This window comes from Haemaphysalis longicornis, unplaced genomic scaffold (assembly GCF_048455015.1).
Source record: "Haemaphysalis longicornis isolate Haplotype H1 unplaced genomic scaffold, Haemaphysalis longicornis Haplotype H1 scaffold_3, whole genome shotgun sequence".
NCBI classification, from domain to species: domain Eukaryota; kingdom Metazoa; phylum Arthropoda; class Arachnida; order Ixodida; family Ixodidae; genus Haemaphysalis; species Haemaphysalis longicornis.
Window position 1 is genome coordinate 15492223 of NW_027526335.1, and position 18671 is coordinate 15510893.

General features: G+C 47.7%; 1 protein-coding gene across 3 annotated transcripts in view; it reads right to left on the reverse strand.

Annotated features, from left to right (window-relative positions):
• The window catches only part of LOC144174009 (C2 domain-containing protein 5), a 55388-nt gene that overhangs the window by 26854 nt on the left and 9863 nt on the right, over window positions 1-18671 (reverse strand). For all 3 annotated transcript variants that reach the window (XM_077702410.1, XM_077702409.1, XM_077702411.1), the window contains 8 exons: window positions 13674-13813; window positions 9405-9490; window positions 7704-7812; window positions 7176-7290; window positions 6017-6190; window positions 4807-4911; window positions 1368-1457; window positions 681-738 (listed from right to left, as the gene is read on the reverse strand). In XM_077702410.1, coding sequence (XP_077558536.1) covers window positions 681-738; window positions 1368-1457; window positions 4807-4911; window positions 6017-6190; window positions 7176-7290; window positions 7704-7812; window positions 9405-9490; window positions 13674-13813 — 877 coding nt within the window. The remainder of the gene's footprint in view (window positions 1-680; window positions 739-1367; window positions 1458-4806; window positions 4912-6016; window positions 6191-7175; window positions 7291-7703; window positions 7813-9404; window positions 9491-13673; window positions 13814-18671) is intronic.

The window sequence follows — 18671 nt, forward strand, 5'->3', positions numbered from 1 at the left end:
GTTTACGGCAACTTACTATGAAAAATAAAACCCCATTGAAGGCAGGTGATAAACACAATAACTGGACTATTCATCGCTAACTACTACGAAAAAAAAAACGCTTAATCAGCGCGCAGACACCAAAAGCAGCGAGCGTTTGCACGCCAAGAGCTGGCCAATACGCCGCACGCGCGACGGCTGGATGACTTTCGTGCGGCGGTGGCGCCTGTAGTGGCGCGCGCGGTCCCTATATGAAGCGAGCGCCGAAGTTTCGTGACCAGTAAAGCATTGAAAGACTCTGGTAATACTAAGACGGCCCTTCAATTAATGAGTATCACGCGCATGGTTAGCAAACGATTTTCGTGAATAAGCTGCTCCTAGTCCTTTTTGATGCTGCTACCTCACAGCAATATCTACCGAAAAGGAAGGGGGGATGCACTACATCTTCCCCAATTAAGTTCAACACAAAAGCAAAGCCAAAGTATGCACCAAAACCAACCTAAAACAGCACATTAAATACAGCCTTCAAATTTAGACACCACACCGTGGTTTCCAAAAGGGAAAAGTGGGGGAAAAAAAAGAAAGAAGAAAAGGAAGAGCAGTACCTACAAAAAATGCTGTATTACAACAGCACAATGAGCATATACAGCAGCAGGAGCAAAATCAACATGGCCGCATGGCTCTACAGGCATGCTACTCACATCACTTATTTCTCTGGCATTTTGCTCCCCTTTTAGGTCCTTCTTGTTCTTGCATACTCTGAAAGGCAACATGAATGTCAATAGGCATGACCAGGATTTATTACTACGAACACACAAGCTAGCTAGCTACAGGTGTAAAACTCAGCTGAACATACTGGAAAACAGCTCATTTTTACAGCCTTGCACCAACAAGATATCGAGCAAGTCCAGGCAAAATTGAGAGCAGCCAGAACTATTGGCTGACTGCAATACGCAAGCTTCACAAGCCCTGAAGTAGTTAACTTGAACCCAGCCAAGGGAAAACCTCTAAACTGGATTTGTTCTTTGGCTTTCATTCACCCTTTAAACCTCATTTCAAGAAGCCATACTAACATGGCCCCCTGAAATACGCCTGTCTACATCTTACAGTAAAACATTACCAAAACTGCAGAGCCTTGGGGTGTTCATGAATGTTCATCGACCTCCACAGATGGCAGCAATGACAAGTATTGCGCACAAAAGCACATAATCTTGATTATTACGTCTAAGAGCACACAATTTCGGTGCACGAAATTTTCATCTAAGAAAATAAACTTAAAATTCCCAATGAACACTTAGTACGCCAACAGTGTCTAGTCCCTTTGCACTTTAGGTGACTACTTCAATCTCAAGACTTTTGTTGATGTTCTGGAGCTGAACAACACTTGCCTGGCCTGTATGAGACAGCTTTTGCCAACAATTGGCATCCCCACAGGAGGCTCGATTGTCATGAAGAGAACATCCGGTACTTTGGCACGCCTGGGAATAAAAAAAAAAACACAAACGGGCCAGTGTTTGCGGTAACAGGCACGTATTCTGTTATAACTACATTTACACGTACTACTGCAGGACACTGCCCACTCTTGGTGCTTTAAAAATGTCTTCTCATCATCTCATCAATGTTACCCTCGTCTTTTCAGTGTGTGCTGCGAGTTCTGAGCTGTTGACAGAACAGCTCAGACGAGCCTCATTTCTTCGAATTCTGTTGCCTTTTTTTCCAAGTACACGCAATTTTTATACAAGAAGCCTTTACGAACACTTCTTGTGCAACATGATGGAGAACCCTTGACCGCAATCGATTTATTATACAAAACAAATATTGCAGATGCTAGATCACCTTGTTTTGTTTTGTTTTTGTGTGTGTGTGTGTGTGTGTGTGTGACCTCGAGATGGTTTGGTTGCAGAATCACAGATCCTTTGATGGTTTGCAAAGGTGAACTGCTGCCATCAAACAGAATCCATACTGCACTTCAGCAAACATTAATTTTACCTGTCACAGCCTGGTTGCAAACACCTCAGCTCCATTTATGGCCCTCAATACTGACTTCTCTCGCACTGTTCCCCACCTGCTGTCGACGGCATCACGACGCAGAGGAGGCAGACCATGCCCAGCTGCGTGGTGGCACACTACACAGCAGCAGCCAATGTCGTCAACCTGTGGCCTTCTGATAAACACTTACCGTACTTACCCGATTCTAACGCGCACCTTTTTCCCGCAAAAATAGGCCGAAAAATCACATGCGCGCTAGAATCGGATACGAAACCGAAACTGCCAAAACAGCTGAAATTTCGTTCCACCTATCGCCATCGCCATCTCAAGACGGCGCCAAAGCTTTTAGCAACAATTTTTCGGACCTAGGCGCCAAGGCTTTTCTATCGGCGTTCACACAAATCGTCAAATTATTCCACTTCTGTGCTTGATAACAGCAATGGCAGCAGCGGCAACGAAGGTGCGCCGCTTCCGCGGCTTACAAGCGGCTCCCACGCGTTCACAACGAGCAGTTGGCTGAAGCGTACGCCTCTGGAGAAGCTCGCGGGACGGGCGCACGAGGTGTGGGCCACGATCCCTTCGAACATGGTTGAACGTTCGTTCAGAAGTGTGGCATCGCGAATGCGCTTGACGGCACCGATGATGAGATGTTGCGGTCAGCGGAAGGCGACAAGGAGCTTTCGGAGAGCAACGAGGAGTGAGATGAGCGAGATTACTTTGGGAAACAAATCGCCCGTTTCTCTCGCATTCGTTTTTCTTGCTCACAAAGTTCCTTGCGTGTTACAATTGGAGGTGCAAGTTTTTTCGGTTTTTTGCCTGGAAAATCGGGTGCGCGTTAGAATCGGGGGTGCGTTAGAATCGGGTAATTACGGTAGCTGCATTTTTGAAAAACACCGCTCTTGGCCCTTATCCCGTTGGTGCCCCATTGACAGGGTAAGGCCAGTAGTAGTAGTAGTATGAAACTTTAATGAGCCTTATAAAGTAGGAGTGGTTCCCTAGTCCGGGAATCCAAGTGACGACCGGGCGACCGACGCCCTAGATGCCAGTAGTTGCTGGACGTCCAGGTGGTCGCTGGTGATCAGGTTCTCCCACAGCTCATGGAGGGGGAGGGGGGAAGGAAAGGGTGGGAGGTCAGGGTTATGCGTACACTCTAATATAATGTGGACGAGTGTGCCAGGCTGAGAGCAAAAAGTGCATTGGCGGGAAATTGAGTAGGAAACATGTGGTGTAAGCGAATTGGATGGACGAAGGTATTCGTTTGGATGCGACGAATAGTCGTTTCTTCTGATTTGGACAGCTTGGAGTGAGGTTGAGGGAATCGTTGCCTGTCGAGTCGATAGTACTGTGTGATGTCCTGAAACGTAACCAGTGGTGTGGACTCCGCTTGTTCTTCTGGGGCCTGGGAGGAGAGTGCGCAGGCGTGATGATGGGCAAAATTATTGCCTGTCAATGTACAGTGGGCGGGTGTCCAGACGAGGGCGACGTTTCTTTGTGGCTGATGTTGCGAGAGGAGGCGGAAAGTTGGTGGGGCCACCCTCCCCGCCAAGAAGCTCCGACAGGCAGCTTGGGAGTCGGTTAAGATGACCGCGCTCTTGGTGTGAATAAGTGCGAGTGCGATGGCCAGTTCCTCAGCAATATGCGTGGATGTCGTGGTAATTGAAGCACAGGTTATAAGGGACGATTTGGTGGTGACGGTTGCAACCTTGTGCTGCCCGCCTGGATACGAGCTAGCGTCTGTATACGCGACGTCCAGACGGTTCCCATAGATGTTCTCGTGGGTTTGACTCCGTGCTTGTCTTCTGCCCGGGTGGAGATCAGGGTGCATGTTCTTCGGTATTGGGTGAACCCGTACAGCAGATCTCCAAGCCTCGGGGAGGACAAGAAGAGCAGGAGGAGATGCTGGGTGCGCGAGTCGTAGGCGTTTGAGTAACCAAAGGCCCGCAGGTGTTTGAGTGAGCCGGACACGTTGGCTGGCAAGGTGGCCTTCAATTAATTCTGAAACCGTATTATGAAGACCCAGTTGTAGAAGCAGCTGAGTAGAGGTGTTCATAGGTAGGCCCAATGCCTGTTTGAATGCCTTGCGTATGAACTTGTCAAGGGCGTCCAAGTCACCTTTCGTGAGGCAGAGGTATGGAGCAACACAGATAACTCTAGAGATCAGAAGTGCTCGAATCAGTCTAATCATATCTTGTTCTTTTAGGCCCCGATGGCGGTTAGAGATGCGTCGGAGCATGTGCGTAACTTGAGTGAACGTCTTGGATAATTTGGATAAGGTCAGATCGTTCCGCGTATTTGCTTGTATGGTGAGACCGAGAATTTTGATTGAAGAGCTGGGTTTGATGTCCTGGCCGTCCAAATGCCAACACGAAGTGGGTTCACAAGAGGGCTGATCTTGCATATAAGCAAAACATCGTTGCACTGCGACAAGATGTATGTACTCTGCAATGCATGCATCCACTCGGCCAAGAGGCAAACGCCGTTCAAGCAGAGGGCAAAGCAACGACCGTGGCACAGGAAAGAGTGCCGCGTTTCACATCTCCCTCCCTCAGGGCAGCTGAAGGGGCTCGGGAGGCTTGTTAGTGTGTCGCTTGCAAGGGACAAGCTACAAGAAAGCAAGGGCACCTGTTCAGCACATTGGGGCATTTGTCTTGCTAAGTTTGCCTCATTGGGCATCCACAGCAGCAGGCAGCCTTCTGAATAATTTAGCCTTCATTTTTGTGTAGTGTTACGATGCAAACAGGGGAAGGAAGGGGAGGCACTACATATGACCTCCACTGTACAGCACACAAAGGCACCACTCTGCCACACACACGCACAGCCCTGACTGAAAGTGCTCACCTGCAGACTCCGCACTTCACCAGCTGAGCTTGGAAAGGAACACTCGTCTCGCTGTAGGGAATGTGGCACAGCTTGCACTCCAGCTTGGCTGCCGACTCATCAAAGCTGCAAGGAAGGCCACGCCAGCTAAGCCACCGATTCACGCAGCCTTAACAGCTGAGCATCTGTGTGTCGAATCAGCGCACACAGCCATCAGCATACAGAGATAAGATGCAACATTGCAGCCAGGAAGTCATGATTCTTTACATCCCCTACATGCCATCGCAAAGAAGAATGAGAAGTATGGGCAGCACTGTTATTGGAGTTTAGATTCAATTTACTTGGAATTTCTTGTGAACTTTAAACACTCAATGTGTATACTTACCCCAAGAACTAAAACAAAATTTTGTACAATCTGATGCCAATTCATTCTAGGTGCACGAGCAAGCCTCATTTCATTCATTTCCATCGTATCACAGGTCCAAATGGGTCGTGTTTTCTTTAACACAGGTGCATTAGACAAAGCACATATTCCACTGTCTAATGCATAGATTTCTTGTGATCAACCCCCTCAGTGCTTCCACAATAATTTAAACGAGCGCACTAACTTCGCTAACTGACTGACTGAGTTTATTAGCTGTTTTACAAAGCATTGTCCACCAGATCTCTGAGGGCATGTACAAGCAATGCGAAAAAATGTAACTCAGTGGGTGCCGCAAAGGGGCAGTGTGGGCGACAGCGACGAGCGGGAAAACTGATACACAGGCCACCAGGGACGACGACAGTGACAGTGATAGGCCTTCGCTGTCGCCGCTATTGGCTCAACCAGAAGCAGCCCGCAAGTGAGCGACAGCGATGGAGGCTCCAGGTGACAGTCTAGAGATCTTTTGCTCGTCGCTGTTGCCCACATTAGTAATTGTTTGCTTTTAGCATTGCTTGTTGCTGTTGCAGCACGTGGCTACTCCTGCAGAGCATGCACCCAGATTTTTAGTGTTTGACCCACTTAGTGCTTGCACAATAAAATGAAAACCAAATGAACTGCTTTACCACTTCACCTATGGCAAAATGGACGTTGACTTGTTTTCTGGACTAGGCCTTATTAACCAACAAATGCCTCTCCTCTTTTTCCACAGTTGCGCACGCAGCAAGCCCATCTTGCATCTTCTTGCAGGCTCAAGGCTCAAGCACCCGTATCCATCTCCCTCCGCAAAAAGACAGGTGTGACCCCTACCTGTCCCCTGTGACCTTTGCACCGGAGTCCGTGCAGCGGCCAGCCTTTTCCTTGTCCGTGTTGGAGGGGGCCGGAATGACCGCGTGCCTTGAGGAGACACTGCTCATGTCCCGGTCCACCAGGGGGCTCAGCAGCACCGCCGTCCCGCTTGCCGACAGAATCACCACCTCGTCACTGCACAGGCAGAGGAGACACGCCACTTGCTTTCAACAAGGCCACCAAGTGCAGAAATGGTACAACCAGAAACAACTACCCCCCCAGCTGCAGGCAAAAATCAGTCACATAAAGAGAAGATGTGGCAGCAGCCAGCGGTGCCAATCTTCAATATGAATCCACTGCTTCAGCTAATGAAGGCGCCATGCAGAACAGAAATAGCAGGGGACAGCCAAAATGAGGGAGTTTGGTCCATCTGCACTGCTGCTACAGAACCACTAATTCAGTGAAAACCACTGATACTGCAAGAACAACCCATTCATTCCAACAACATAAATACAAACCACTCTGGAGAAGCAAATGTGTCAGTAAAATAATCAAGTAGTCCTTAAACTTTTGGAAGTTGCCTGCTTTTCTTTCTGAGACATGACACGTTTCTTTTTTTGCATGCTTCCCCAGTAAACCTTGGTGGTAGCAGTGGCAAGGAACCATTTTGAATGCCGATTTCAAACACCGAAGTTTATTGAGCTGTAAAATTAGTTCCAAGCGATGCATCAAAAAACCACTTCCTATAGTGCATTCACCAGTGTTCATGCTATTAGAAGACATGAAGATTACAGTTTTATGACCAACACTGTTGTGTCTATTGTTCCTCCAAAAATGACTAATTATCTTGGGAACTAATTGACTGACTCAAGAAATATTGGCATAGTATCTCAAATCAGTGGGAAAAAAACAGCAAGACTGACAAGTTTTACAGAGTTTACTTAAAAATTAAACGAAATTGTTTTAAGAGCTTACTTCATCGTAAAACACATGTTAAGCCCAGCCCCACTGAGCAAAACTTTTGCTGAAGCGAAAACAAGCCCGACAAATGTTTGTTGTAGCAAGGACTTCGCTGTAGTGACTTCTATGACCAGCTGACAGGAAACAGGAAATATTTCATTGACGCGGAGTTTGTTGTAGCGGGGTTCAACTGTACTAGGCAACGGCTACACATCCTTACCAAATGTTTGTCGTTTCATTGTAGCCTAGCACCACGTTGCAGCCCAGAGAGCGGGTATGGGAGCGAATCTCTTTCCTCAGCTCTGTCCACCAGGCATCCCGGGTCTCTGGCTCATCTGCCAACGGGGGGGGGGGGGAGAAAGCAGAAGATGGAACACGTGTGCCATGGCACAACACAGCCTGCTCACAACCAAGAACTGGTAGTGGCAACCTTTTGTTGGCCAGCATGGTACCCCCCACCACAGTGTGAAAAAGGAAAAAAAAAAAGGGCCATATTTGTTGCTTTCCTACGCAGTATGAAAAGAACTCTGAGCTTTGCTGTTTGACGTTTTTAAAAGCACTGCAGTGAACAAAGCTTTGTTATGAAGCTTTAATGCACAAAGTTAACATAAAGCAGAAAAAAAAAATCCCAAGGATATTTCTATCAAGGCTCCCAACTAAGCAGAGCTGACTTGCCCACCAGCATTACTATGCCACAAGTGACCACCGATCACCGCAATCAATATGCCTGCATCAAAGTCCAACGTACCTGGGTTGTTTATTTGGTCCAAAAGCTTAACAGATCTTGCAGACACGACACCTCCAATGCTTTGAATAAATCCATGGGGAAACTGCTTCATCGTGATGAAGGGGTACTCCTGCAAATGCCAACCAAAAGAGGTCTTCATGACCCACACAGGCAAGTATGCCGCATGCATTTCAGACGGCATGAGCAACGTGCAGAGGCACCCTATGCACACAGCTCTAATCTACGTCCGTCAGCTACGTCCTTCGTTGTGTATGCCGTTTAACACTATTTCACAAACTTTACTATCATGCGTCTCTCCATAATGATTTCATGGGTGAACCTTCAGCCATCTTCCCGCGCCGTAATCATCCACAGAAAGTCAAACGCATCACGTGTCATTCCCTTGCATTTGCTCAATTATTCATGCCTCGAACCACGATTGAATGTGTTACGAATCGGCCAGCGCCGCCGTACTTTCCCGCATCACTCCTCGGCTGTGCGGCGAAGCCACTGCCTTTCAGCCGTCAGGCGCCACCATGTCGGTGACTCATCATTCAAGTTTCGACAAGCCGGGCCAGACGCCTCGCTTTCAACGCGCTTTAAACTCCGGCGGTTGCCAGCGGCACGTCGAGACTTGTTCAAGGACACAGAGGCCTCGCGATCTCAGCGGAGTCCTCCGCTCTCCCCTCTCTCGGACTCAACGTGCGCCGAGTCTACCGACGACTCACGAACTCTGGAAAGAGCATTCTGTGTATCGGTGACGTTCGTGGCGTGTTGCCGCTTAATGGCGTTTTGACCGTTACCGCTTTTGGGTATAAATAGAGCTGCCCAAACACTGTAATCCATTCCTGTTTGAGCAGCGAATCAATGCTGTCACTCTGCTCGAGTCCTGTATTGTAACCTCGCCCGTCGGGGCATTGTTTTTTGGCTTCGGCTCGCCTCTCGCTATGAAGTAAACAGTTACGTTAGCCTACAGCTTCTGGACTTCTTCACGGCTGCAACAGCAGCTGGCCGCCCGCATCATACATGCTACCACTCGTATGTCGGAGGCCACAGAGCTCGGATCGGGTGCCCCCACTCGGTCGCAACAAATGGAATAATCTGCCATCCCACATTGTCATCGAATCAAATGTCTCGAAATTTACAGATGCTCTAAACAAAAATATGCAAACCTAACACCATTTTACTGCCTCATTTGTAAATTTGTTTTCCATTTCTTTTTCTTGCTTATCTTTCTTTCCGCACGCTAGTAAACGTCCCTGTGACGACGTATTAATTTTGACATGGTGCTTCCAGAACTTTTTTTTGTGTGTGTGTCTCCTCTGCGAGTGTATCCCTTTTTTTGTGATGCACTGTCATTTATTTTGCCCTTTTTGCTTTTGTTTTGTTTTAATTACATTTCGATTTATTGTTTTACCATTGTGATAGTAATGTACACCCAACGTAATACCCTCCAGCGGAGGGCCTTTAGGGTTATTTTGAAATAAATAAATACATAAATAATACAGCTAAACTTTTGTTCCGCAACCAAGGAATGGAGGAGTCAGCAGGTAGTACTTATTGTTCTTGCCCTGTTGCAAATTGTTTTTTATTGCATGGACTACCTTTTTCTCAGTCATAGCAAGGCTTCCGCGATGTTCAGAAAAGGCGATTTTCCCCTGCCACTCTCAGCCAACACGTGCACAGCAGACCAGGCGATTACATCCAGCAGCCCCAACTCACCAGCATCTCCAGGCTCTCCCGTGCCAAGGCAGGCCTGTTGATGAACTGCCGCGACCCACCACCAGCGCTGCTGCCAGAGCTGGCACCTGCCACAGAGGATTTAGTGCAGTCAGGGGCCGGGCCACAACCACGAAGTGCCTTGAGAAGGGCATCGTGCAGAAAGGCAGTCACAAACCGGGGGGGCATGACACTAGGTACAGTCAGAGTCCTTCAATGCTTTACTGGTCACGAAACTGCTCCGTAACTCAATGGGAGAGCTTCATATGCTGCGTTTGGCCGCCGCGCGGTGGCGCCACCCTCTCACTGAGGTCACTCCTCGGGCGGCGTTGCGCTGGCTCGAACGGCGGAGCCGCGGCGAGTTGTGTTTGTTTTGTGCGGGAAAAAATTGTAACGTGCATATCTTGTGATGCGACTTAAGTAGTGCAACGACGATGCCGAACATGTGTTGCGTCCCGGGATGTCGTTCCTTGTACAACGATACCACAGAAAATGTTTCCTTGTTTTGTTGACCCAGCGACGGGCAGCTGTGTGAGAAATGGAGGGGTGCCATTCCAAGGCAAGCAAGGGGATATTTGAGCTTCGTTTATAAGTGTGCGACAGTGTGTGGAAATGCACTGTGTGTGAGAATGGAAAAAGCAATGTACCCTTTTGAGAGCATCGTGGACCTAGAAATGTACAAGGCTAACTTAAAGCCGGATTTTTGTCATATCAGTCAGGTTGTTGCGGTGCTTCATTACCTGTTTGCAAACTTGTATTACCTTGCGCTCAGGCTCTCGTGTATAAAGCTTTGGGACGACCTTGTGCTTTTACTTTTCATATTTCCGCGAATTATCTTTTAGGGTTCGTTTTGTTTGTTTTGTAACCGCGCGTGGCCGATTCCGGTTTCTTATCTGGCGTTTCAACCGGAGCGCCCGTTTGCTCTTTTTGTCGTACGTCCCGTCGGGCAATATTGTTTGATAAGGAAAGGGTGCCACGTTGTCGCTAACTTGATTTTTTGTTTCTTCGACAATGTTCTCAATCCTATTTCCATGGATCGGAAATTAGCAACGTTCCGAGAGTAATGCATGCATAGCAAACGCCAGGCAACTCACTTTATCGACGTTCATCTGTTCACGTCACACTGCGGACTGCTTATTGGACGTTTGTGTTTCATTCTAGTCTTTTGTAGTGCAGGAGATCGCTAGCTCGCTGCGTTAAGAAAAGCTTTGCGTCGTTCTTGGCTACGTGGCAATATTCTGTTTCCTCCCTGTGCTGCACATCACAGCGCGAAAAAATAAATTTTTGTACGCTGGACCACGCTCTTTTGTCTCCCTTCGTAACATTGAAATTTTTTGTTGCGTGTGACATAATCAGTTTCATTGTTCTTTTTTCGCTTCATGTTTTTGCAAGGATTGCAAAGCGTGGAAGCAGAAAGACACATGGTGCAACATATATCTATCCGTATTTTGCTCCGTGGCGTTTATGCAGCGTTTTTAGGTGTTCTCAAGTATGTACCCACTCATCGAAACGACAATACTATTGGGCTATCTCTTTTAGCGTTCTGTGCATTCCAGAGCAATCAACGGATTCATTAAGCGTAGTCTGAACGACGCGCACTTGGTTTCTTTCAGTTTTTTTATTGTATTATCGATAGGCCCGCAGCAGTCCGTGACTACACAGCTACCGTATGTGTGGTATTTACAACTTTGCTTTAAGAAAAGAAGCAATATAGATTTAAAGTCCGTAAACACGACGGCGCAGCGCTTGTGCCAGAGCACACAGAAGCCGTTGCCGTTCGCGGCCGAAGTCTACGGTAACTTACTTGGAGAAATAAAACCCCATTGAAGGCAGGTGATAAACACAATAACTGGACTATTTATCGCCAACTACTACTAAAAAAAAACACACACTCAATCAGTGCGCAAACACTAAAAGCAGCGAGCGTTTGCACGCCAAGAGCTGGCAAATACGCCGCACGCGCGGCGGCTGGATGACCTTCGTGCGGCGGTGGCGCCTGTAGTGGCGCGCGCGGTCCCTATATGAAGCGAGCGCCGAAGTTTCGTGACCAGTAAAGCATTGAAGGACTCTGGTACAGTGGAGCCCCACTGATATTCCTTCAAATTCCAATTCTGGGGGTTTAAGGTGCTGGTGCTGCAATTAAGCTATGAGGTGTAACATGGTAAACGGCTCTGGATTAATATTTACCACCTGGGAATTTTCAATGTGCGCTGAAATCTCAACGCACAGGCATTCTCGCCTTCCACCTTTGCCTGAAAAGCGGCCGCTGCGACCAGGATCAAACCTGCATCTTTGGGCTCAGCAGCACAATGTCTTAGACACTGAGCCATCGTGGTGGGTCTCACGTTTTCTCGATAGTTACAATGTGAAAGCTTGCTCCTGCCACAACAGCAGAGCTCAACATAAGCTGAGATAATTTGTTTTCCAAGCTTCTGCTTTTTTTTTTTTGGCATGGTCTCCCAAAAGAACACAGTGGAATGGTTCCCAGTAAAGGAGAGACGGGATATTCTCCCCCCATATATTATGACATGAAACCGTAGTGTTAAGCACACTCTCAGTTTTCATTTTTGATTGACCGAATATTTTGAGCGAATTGAGTCAACTGACTCTTACACCACAATAGGAAAAGGACACAGAAGAGCATAGAGGAACACAGAATTGCAGCTTCGCTTCATGGCAAAACAAAAGCACCAAAAAAAATTAAGCTGACCTAACTTTGTTACTTTATCATTACAACACTGACTGAATTCTTAACTCTGATTTTGAGCAGAGGTGTGCTCAGTATTCTTAGGTAGCTTACCAGTCTTTAAAAGAGTATTCACGTGAAATTTCAAAGCTGAGATGACTATGTAAAAAGCTTTCCTTGTATCTGGAGATACCTCCCAGGAAGTTTCTACCTACTATTTGATTTTCCGAAAGTGCACGGCTCTGCGAAAGTTAGAGATATCGGCCCACACTAATGCACAGCTAGTACACAGTCGGCAAGTTTTACCCAAATCGTGCTTTCGACGAGTGCTCCTCACAGAGGCCGTAAATGTTATCCCGCCGCTGCATGGAGCAATTTGTGATTCCATCAATAAGATCTTTCCTTCATGCCATTGGCTCTGGCCACCATTATGAATACTGCGACCGGATGTTTACATGTTAGGGCAGCTTCCAGTTAAAGCAATCGCCGCCGCTTCTGTTGTTCTTGACAATGCCTCCGTTAATTTAAAATCAAAAGAAGTTCTGGCTTTTTTAACGCACTTGGGGTATGCTTAGTGTGTGTTTCTTTAGTTTTCTTTAGACCACAGGGGATAGCGCAGGCTTGTGCATGGCGGCTGTAGTAGTGCGAGCCTTCCTTCAACAACACATCGTTTGTGCTTCATGCTCCTGATGTGCTTCTGAAGTGCCTCATCGTGATCCGTGATTGTAGTAGTGCCGTGTTTTCATGTCATATTGTTCATGCCTGCAAAGTGCTCGCTTTGAAATTATGAGGCGCTGTCTAATGATGATTGATTGATTGATTGTAGGGTTTAACGCGCCGACGCAACGCAGGCGATGAGGCGCGCTGTAGTGGAGGGCTTCGGATTAATTTTGACCACCTGGGGATCTTTAACGTGCGCCGAAATCTCGTACACATGGGCGTTTCTGCTTTTCGCCTCCATCAGAAAAGCGGCCGCCGCGGCCGGGAATCGAACCCGCGACGTCGTGCTCAGCAGCGCAACGCCTTAGCCACTGAGCCACCGCGGCGGGTATGAGGCGCTGTCTACTTGTTGCTTATGATTGCAGAACAGCAACTCCAGGGCACAATTTTTTTTTCTTCAAATGCATTACGTGCCTCCTCCAGATTGGAAGCGCGTTGAAAAGTGTGTTCTTTGGGTTTCAAAAGAATGTCACGACTCCCAAACATGCCAAGTAGCTTCTGTTCTTGCACAAAAACTTATCAAAAATGGAGGCCTGCAAAAAAAAATCATAAATAAATAAATGAATAAATAATATGCTATATTTGATTCGATATTTGGCTTTCTGTTCCGGGTTCGATTCAATATCTGATTTGAAAATTACTACTCAGTATTCGCACACCCCTACTTCTCTTCTTTGATACTGTGATACTGTGAGAGATTGACCCATTATGAGTCACCACTCAGCAAGCCTGTCCAGAGCGTTTGGACGCTGTTTTCCACAAGTGCACTCCAGCCAGTCAACACTCCCCTCCAAGCTATGAAGCTGCGGAGCCCCTCCAGCCAAGCTCTCGTCGTGGGAGGCACAGAGAAGGAAGGCGGCACATACTGAGGGCGGTGGCGGCGGGCCCCGCGTGCAGGTCCGGGTCCGAGGCCCTCTGCAGGGGGATGCCCGGTAGCGCGGCCACGGGCGTCACCCTCGGGGGTGAGGGTAAGGGGTGGTGGGGGGGCGACTCCTCGGAGGGGGACCTGGGAGGGGGGCAGAGCGTGTCCGAGCGGTTCCTGCGCAGTGACCCCTCGAGGGGCGGCAGCAGGGCGCTGGGCCCCTGCGTCAGCAGGCACTGCACCGAGGCCAGCAGGCCCCCCCGGCCGCCACGCCGGCCCTGGGGGGAGCCCCCTCCGGGGCGGGGGGAGGGGGGGCCCCGCGCGGGCAGGGCGCACCAGGGGGAGGGGGAAGGGGGGGCCGTGCACAGCCAGGCAGGGGACGAGGGCATGCGGGTGTGACAGCGACGCAGGGGCGCCGGCCTCTGCAGGGCCGGAGGCGGCAGCGGGGGAAGGGGAAGGGGCTCCCTGCTGGCAGACAGAGGGGAAGATGGAGAGAGAGAGGTGGGGGAGAGAAAGAGAGAGGAGAGAGAGAGAGAAGAAGGGGCAGATACAGACGTCAAACAAAGAGCATGCTACACACGTGACCACCACCACATCCCGCTTCACCCTTACACCTTTGGTGCCAGCTGTGCAAAGGATTCAACTGAATACACCAGCAGCGCAAAGGGTGCTGACACACTGGTATTGTGGCCAGGGAAGGGGAAGCAACAGGCCATTTTGATATTCCGATGCCAAATGGGATTTTCAACCTGGACGAGTGAAATTTCCCACACATAGCCTTCTGATTGCGCTGAACTACTGAACAGTTTTAATCTTGTGGATGACCAAGCCACAAGTTTCATCAGTAGTTAAAATCAAAGCCTATATAATATAAGCTATTGCTACACAGTTCAGAGTAACAGCAGCACTTGCTACTCATGAGAAATGGCAACATGTATACCAGATGTCAAAGCCATGCTCAGTTGAGACAGTTTTGCAGAATTGTGCTGAAATGGAGACAAGTCTACAGCTGCACTTTTACTATCTCAATAAAAAATTTAGTCCATCAAAGGCTAAACTTCCCTTCTAAGGGTTACAGTAAGCATGCCACCAGTTAGTCAGCGCCCATCAGTGGCTAAAATGTTACTCGTAAACAAGTATCCAAAGCACCAACAGTAAAAATTGCCCAGAGCCATATTATCACGCGCTCGTTACTGTTTCAATCAGTGGCATATCACTTGCATAAGTGTCACGCAATGTGGGTCTTATTTTGGGAGCAGCAGGCATGTAAAAACCAGTATAATAGCAGAAAGTAAACTTTGGCAGCCAGCCAATGGTATTTTCTCACCTTAAACATAACATTGGCACAATTACTACACTTCCAGCAACAAGTTAATGCAATCACTGCTTTACTAGTGTGCAACGGTTTCTATCATTTTGGCTAGCTCGTAGTTTCAGATTTCTTTCAACATTTTGGCGCAACATGAATAGAGCAATTAGCTATATGTAGAGAAGATAGATAAACAAACTGCCATTTTCCCTCCCTTTTTATTTCTGCAGCGGTTCTATTTTCTGGTTTTCTCTATCAAGCATTATTATTCTGTACATGCTTACCAGCAAACTTAGTGTAAAACTGCAGGAAACATGGGGCACAGATTCCCCAGCTGCCGGAGTGCAGCAACTGTGCAAATAAACTAAATTTCGACTTTATTATCAGCATATGCAGGAGGAACATATGTTCTGTGATGCAATGACAATTTTACCCTTCTTTACATGCTTCAACATTTCCTGTCACTCTCACTATTCACTCTCTCTTTCTCTCTCTCTCTCTCTCTCTCTCTCTCTCTATTTCCTGCTGTTACGAATTAATGCAAGAGGCATTGCCGCCGCCCTGTGTGTGTGAGATAGGCCAGCTACTGCGAAGTTTTGTGCAATGCGCAAAAGTTCCACGTGTGGTGGTGAAGCCAGCTCATCAGGAGCTTTCATGTTGGTACACGCTGGCAGCCGGCTACTGTGCCCCCTGCTCGGGGCCTGCGAGTCACGGTTGCAACCGTTGCAAGAACTGATACAAACCGGGTTTAGCAAAGGCGCGTTCCAGCAAGCTTTAAGCAAAAGGCGGTCGTTCCTCACCACCCCCGTTCCTTTGGCACGGTTGTGGGGACCCTTGCTTCCCTACACCTCGCCTGCACATGTTTTGGCAAGTTGGGAGCCGCCATTTTGGGCAGACAGCGCATCACGTGAGTCGTGACCTCTTTGTGACCCCCTGCGATGCACTGAACCGGCTCGCCGCGAACGTGTGCACCCACACAGTGTGCATTGGCTTCTCGGGAACCTATTAAAGGACCAATAGGAAGTGTTTTGTGTATTTGTAATTTTCGTTGCCATGTGCAACACACTGGACACCTGTTGACGATTGTGGGTTCTGAGTATTTATGTTCGCCCGTATGCATGTTTGGGTTGTCATGTTTTAAGCAATGCAGTGCTACTACCAGTATCATTGCTCTTCTCTACTTGCCATGTATTGAACAGTTAAGTCTGGCCTTTGGCCCTTTGTCATCAGAACAGAGGCAACTCTCCTGTGAACCAATCGCCAACCATGCTACCTCAACAGAAAGAATCGTAGTCGTATGCCTTCGACCTGTAACACTATTCATTGCTGCTACAGACCAATGTCACGCTTCAAATTTGGCTCCTAAACCAGGACGGTGAGGTTGGTATTTCAAAGTGAAGCTTCAGTGTTCTCGCTGATAGCGTCTGTAATGCAAAAACGTCGAATTGAAAGAAAAAGACGCTTCCGGTGGCCAGAATCGAACCTGGGTCCCTTCATGTTGACCATGTGGAAATACCTCCATTTCGACATGGTTGAAGCGGTTTGGATAACTAAGATGACCACTAAAATATCTTTCACGAGAAAGCTTCGCGTTCAACCAGCACCGTCTTCTGATGGATGGGTGCATGATTTTTTTTGGTAAGGAACACATGCCCCATGTATTTGTCCCAGCCGAGCTTTATTTGTTTAAAGTAACAGAAAGAAAGTGCTTATGCTTAAAATTCAAGTTACTAATTCAAAAAATTTAGAATACTACAAATACTCCTTCCCATCAGCTAAGAACATAGTCAAAACGATAAGTGCACACGTACACAAAAGCCATTGTTATTAAGCACCATCAAACACTAAGGATGTCCATGACCTAACCGTGGGGTGCTTTGGGGCGCTTTGGAAAGCCCGAGTACTCATGCAAGTAATCGTGGCCACTGGGGAGGTGCTAGAGGTACACACGGCCACACACAAGACGACATCGGGCGCAAGCAGCCATGCGTGGCACCACAATGGAAACACACAACGGGTGAACCAGGAAGCAAGGAACCACGCAACACAGACGGCAGCAGGAGTGAACAGGAGAAGGCATGGCCGCAAGGCTCGCACAGGGCTACCACCAATCTCACTGGGGCCCCAAAACAGCTCCCTGCACATGGAGCTGCTTCAACGACCGCCCACTACAGCTCAAGAATCACCCACACAGAATGAGGTTAGGGCAGGTACACACTGGGGTCACACACGACATCACTTTTACACTTCACAAACTGCACTTTGTTAAAGAAAATAATAGTAATAAATAATAAAGCGAAGGGAGAGTTGTGCACGAACAGTGCAGCTCGAAGCAAGTAAAATTCATTCATTAAACAGGAACGCCAAAATGTTACAACAACAGGCCCAGAAAAGGCAGATTTGGGGCACATGAATCGTTTTCCTGTTGCAAGTCGGGCAAAAATTGAGTCCGCTGTACTGTAACTTACATTTAATGTGGCCCCAGCATCAAAATAGAGGGGTGGCCACAGCTTTCGAAATTGGTCAGAACACCTCTAAAATGTCGCCCACTCGTCTTCAGTATCATGCCAGGTGCCAGTAAAGCTAAACAAAACGTACATTTACTTCGCAATCAACTACACCCCGAAAGTTCATGTGGCACTAAAATCTATACTATTCTGCAGAACTTAAAAGCAAGAGATCAAACCACGATCGCGTAACAAAATTGTGTAAGCATTTCACGAAATTGGTGTCACTAATGTTTCGAACAGGAAAACTAAGAATGTAAGGAAAAGCTTTCCATAAAAGTGCCCCAAATCCTACATAAGGGCTGCCCAATAACCATGCTGCCTACTTCACACACAAGTAGTGACAGTTCCTAAAACAAAACTAAGCCTCAATCCCAGTATTTTTCTTTTCCCTCGTTTTTCCCCATTAGATTAAATAATTAATTAGTGCAACAGCACATACTGCAAAGCCTTAATTTGGAAGGGGAAAAAATGTAGTGCCTATTAGTATGGTGCACCCTATAAGAAAATTGTGAATCAATTGAGACACATAAACATGAAAACAGCCCCACACACATTCTTTATTAAACCCTTGCAAAGGTCAGTGCTGTGCAAATTACCCAGAGCAAAGAGTGGCCCAGTACAGAGAGACGTACAAGCTGCTGCAACTACTTTTTGTGGTTGGTTCACAGACAAGCTACGAGAAGGTGTATGATGACACATCAACTGCACAAAACAAGGCCCATTACATCATCATCATCACCACCAGCCTATCTACGCCCACTGCAGGGCAAAGGCCTCTCTCATTATTCTCCAATTACCCCGGTCCTGTGCTAACTGTGACCAATTTATCCCCGCAAACTTCTTGATCTCATCTGCCCATCTAACTTTCTGCCGACCCCTGCAGCGCTTGCCTTCTCTAGGGATCCACTCTGTTACCTTTAATGACCAACGGTTATCTTGCCTTCACATTACATACCCTGCCCACGTCCATTTCTTCTTCTTAATTTCTACTAATATGTCCTCAACACGCATTTGTTCCCTGACCCACTCCGCTCTCTTTTTGTCCCTTAATATTACACCTATCATCTTCCGTTTCATTGTGCGCTTAAGTTGAACCCTCTTAGTGAACCTCCAAGTTTCTGCCCCGTAGGTGAGTACCGGTAAGATGCAGCTGTCATACACTTTCTTCTTCAGCGACAACGGT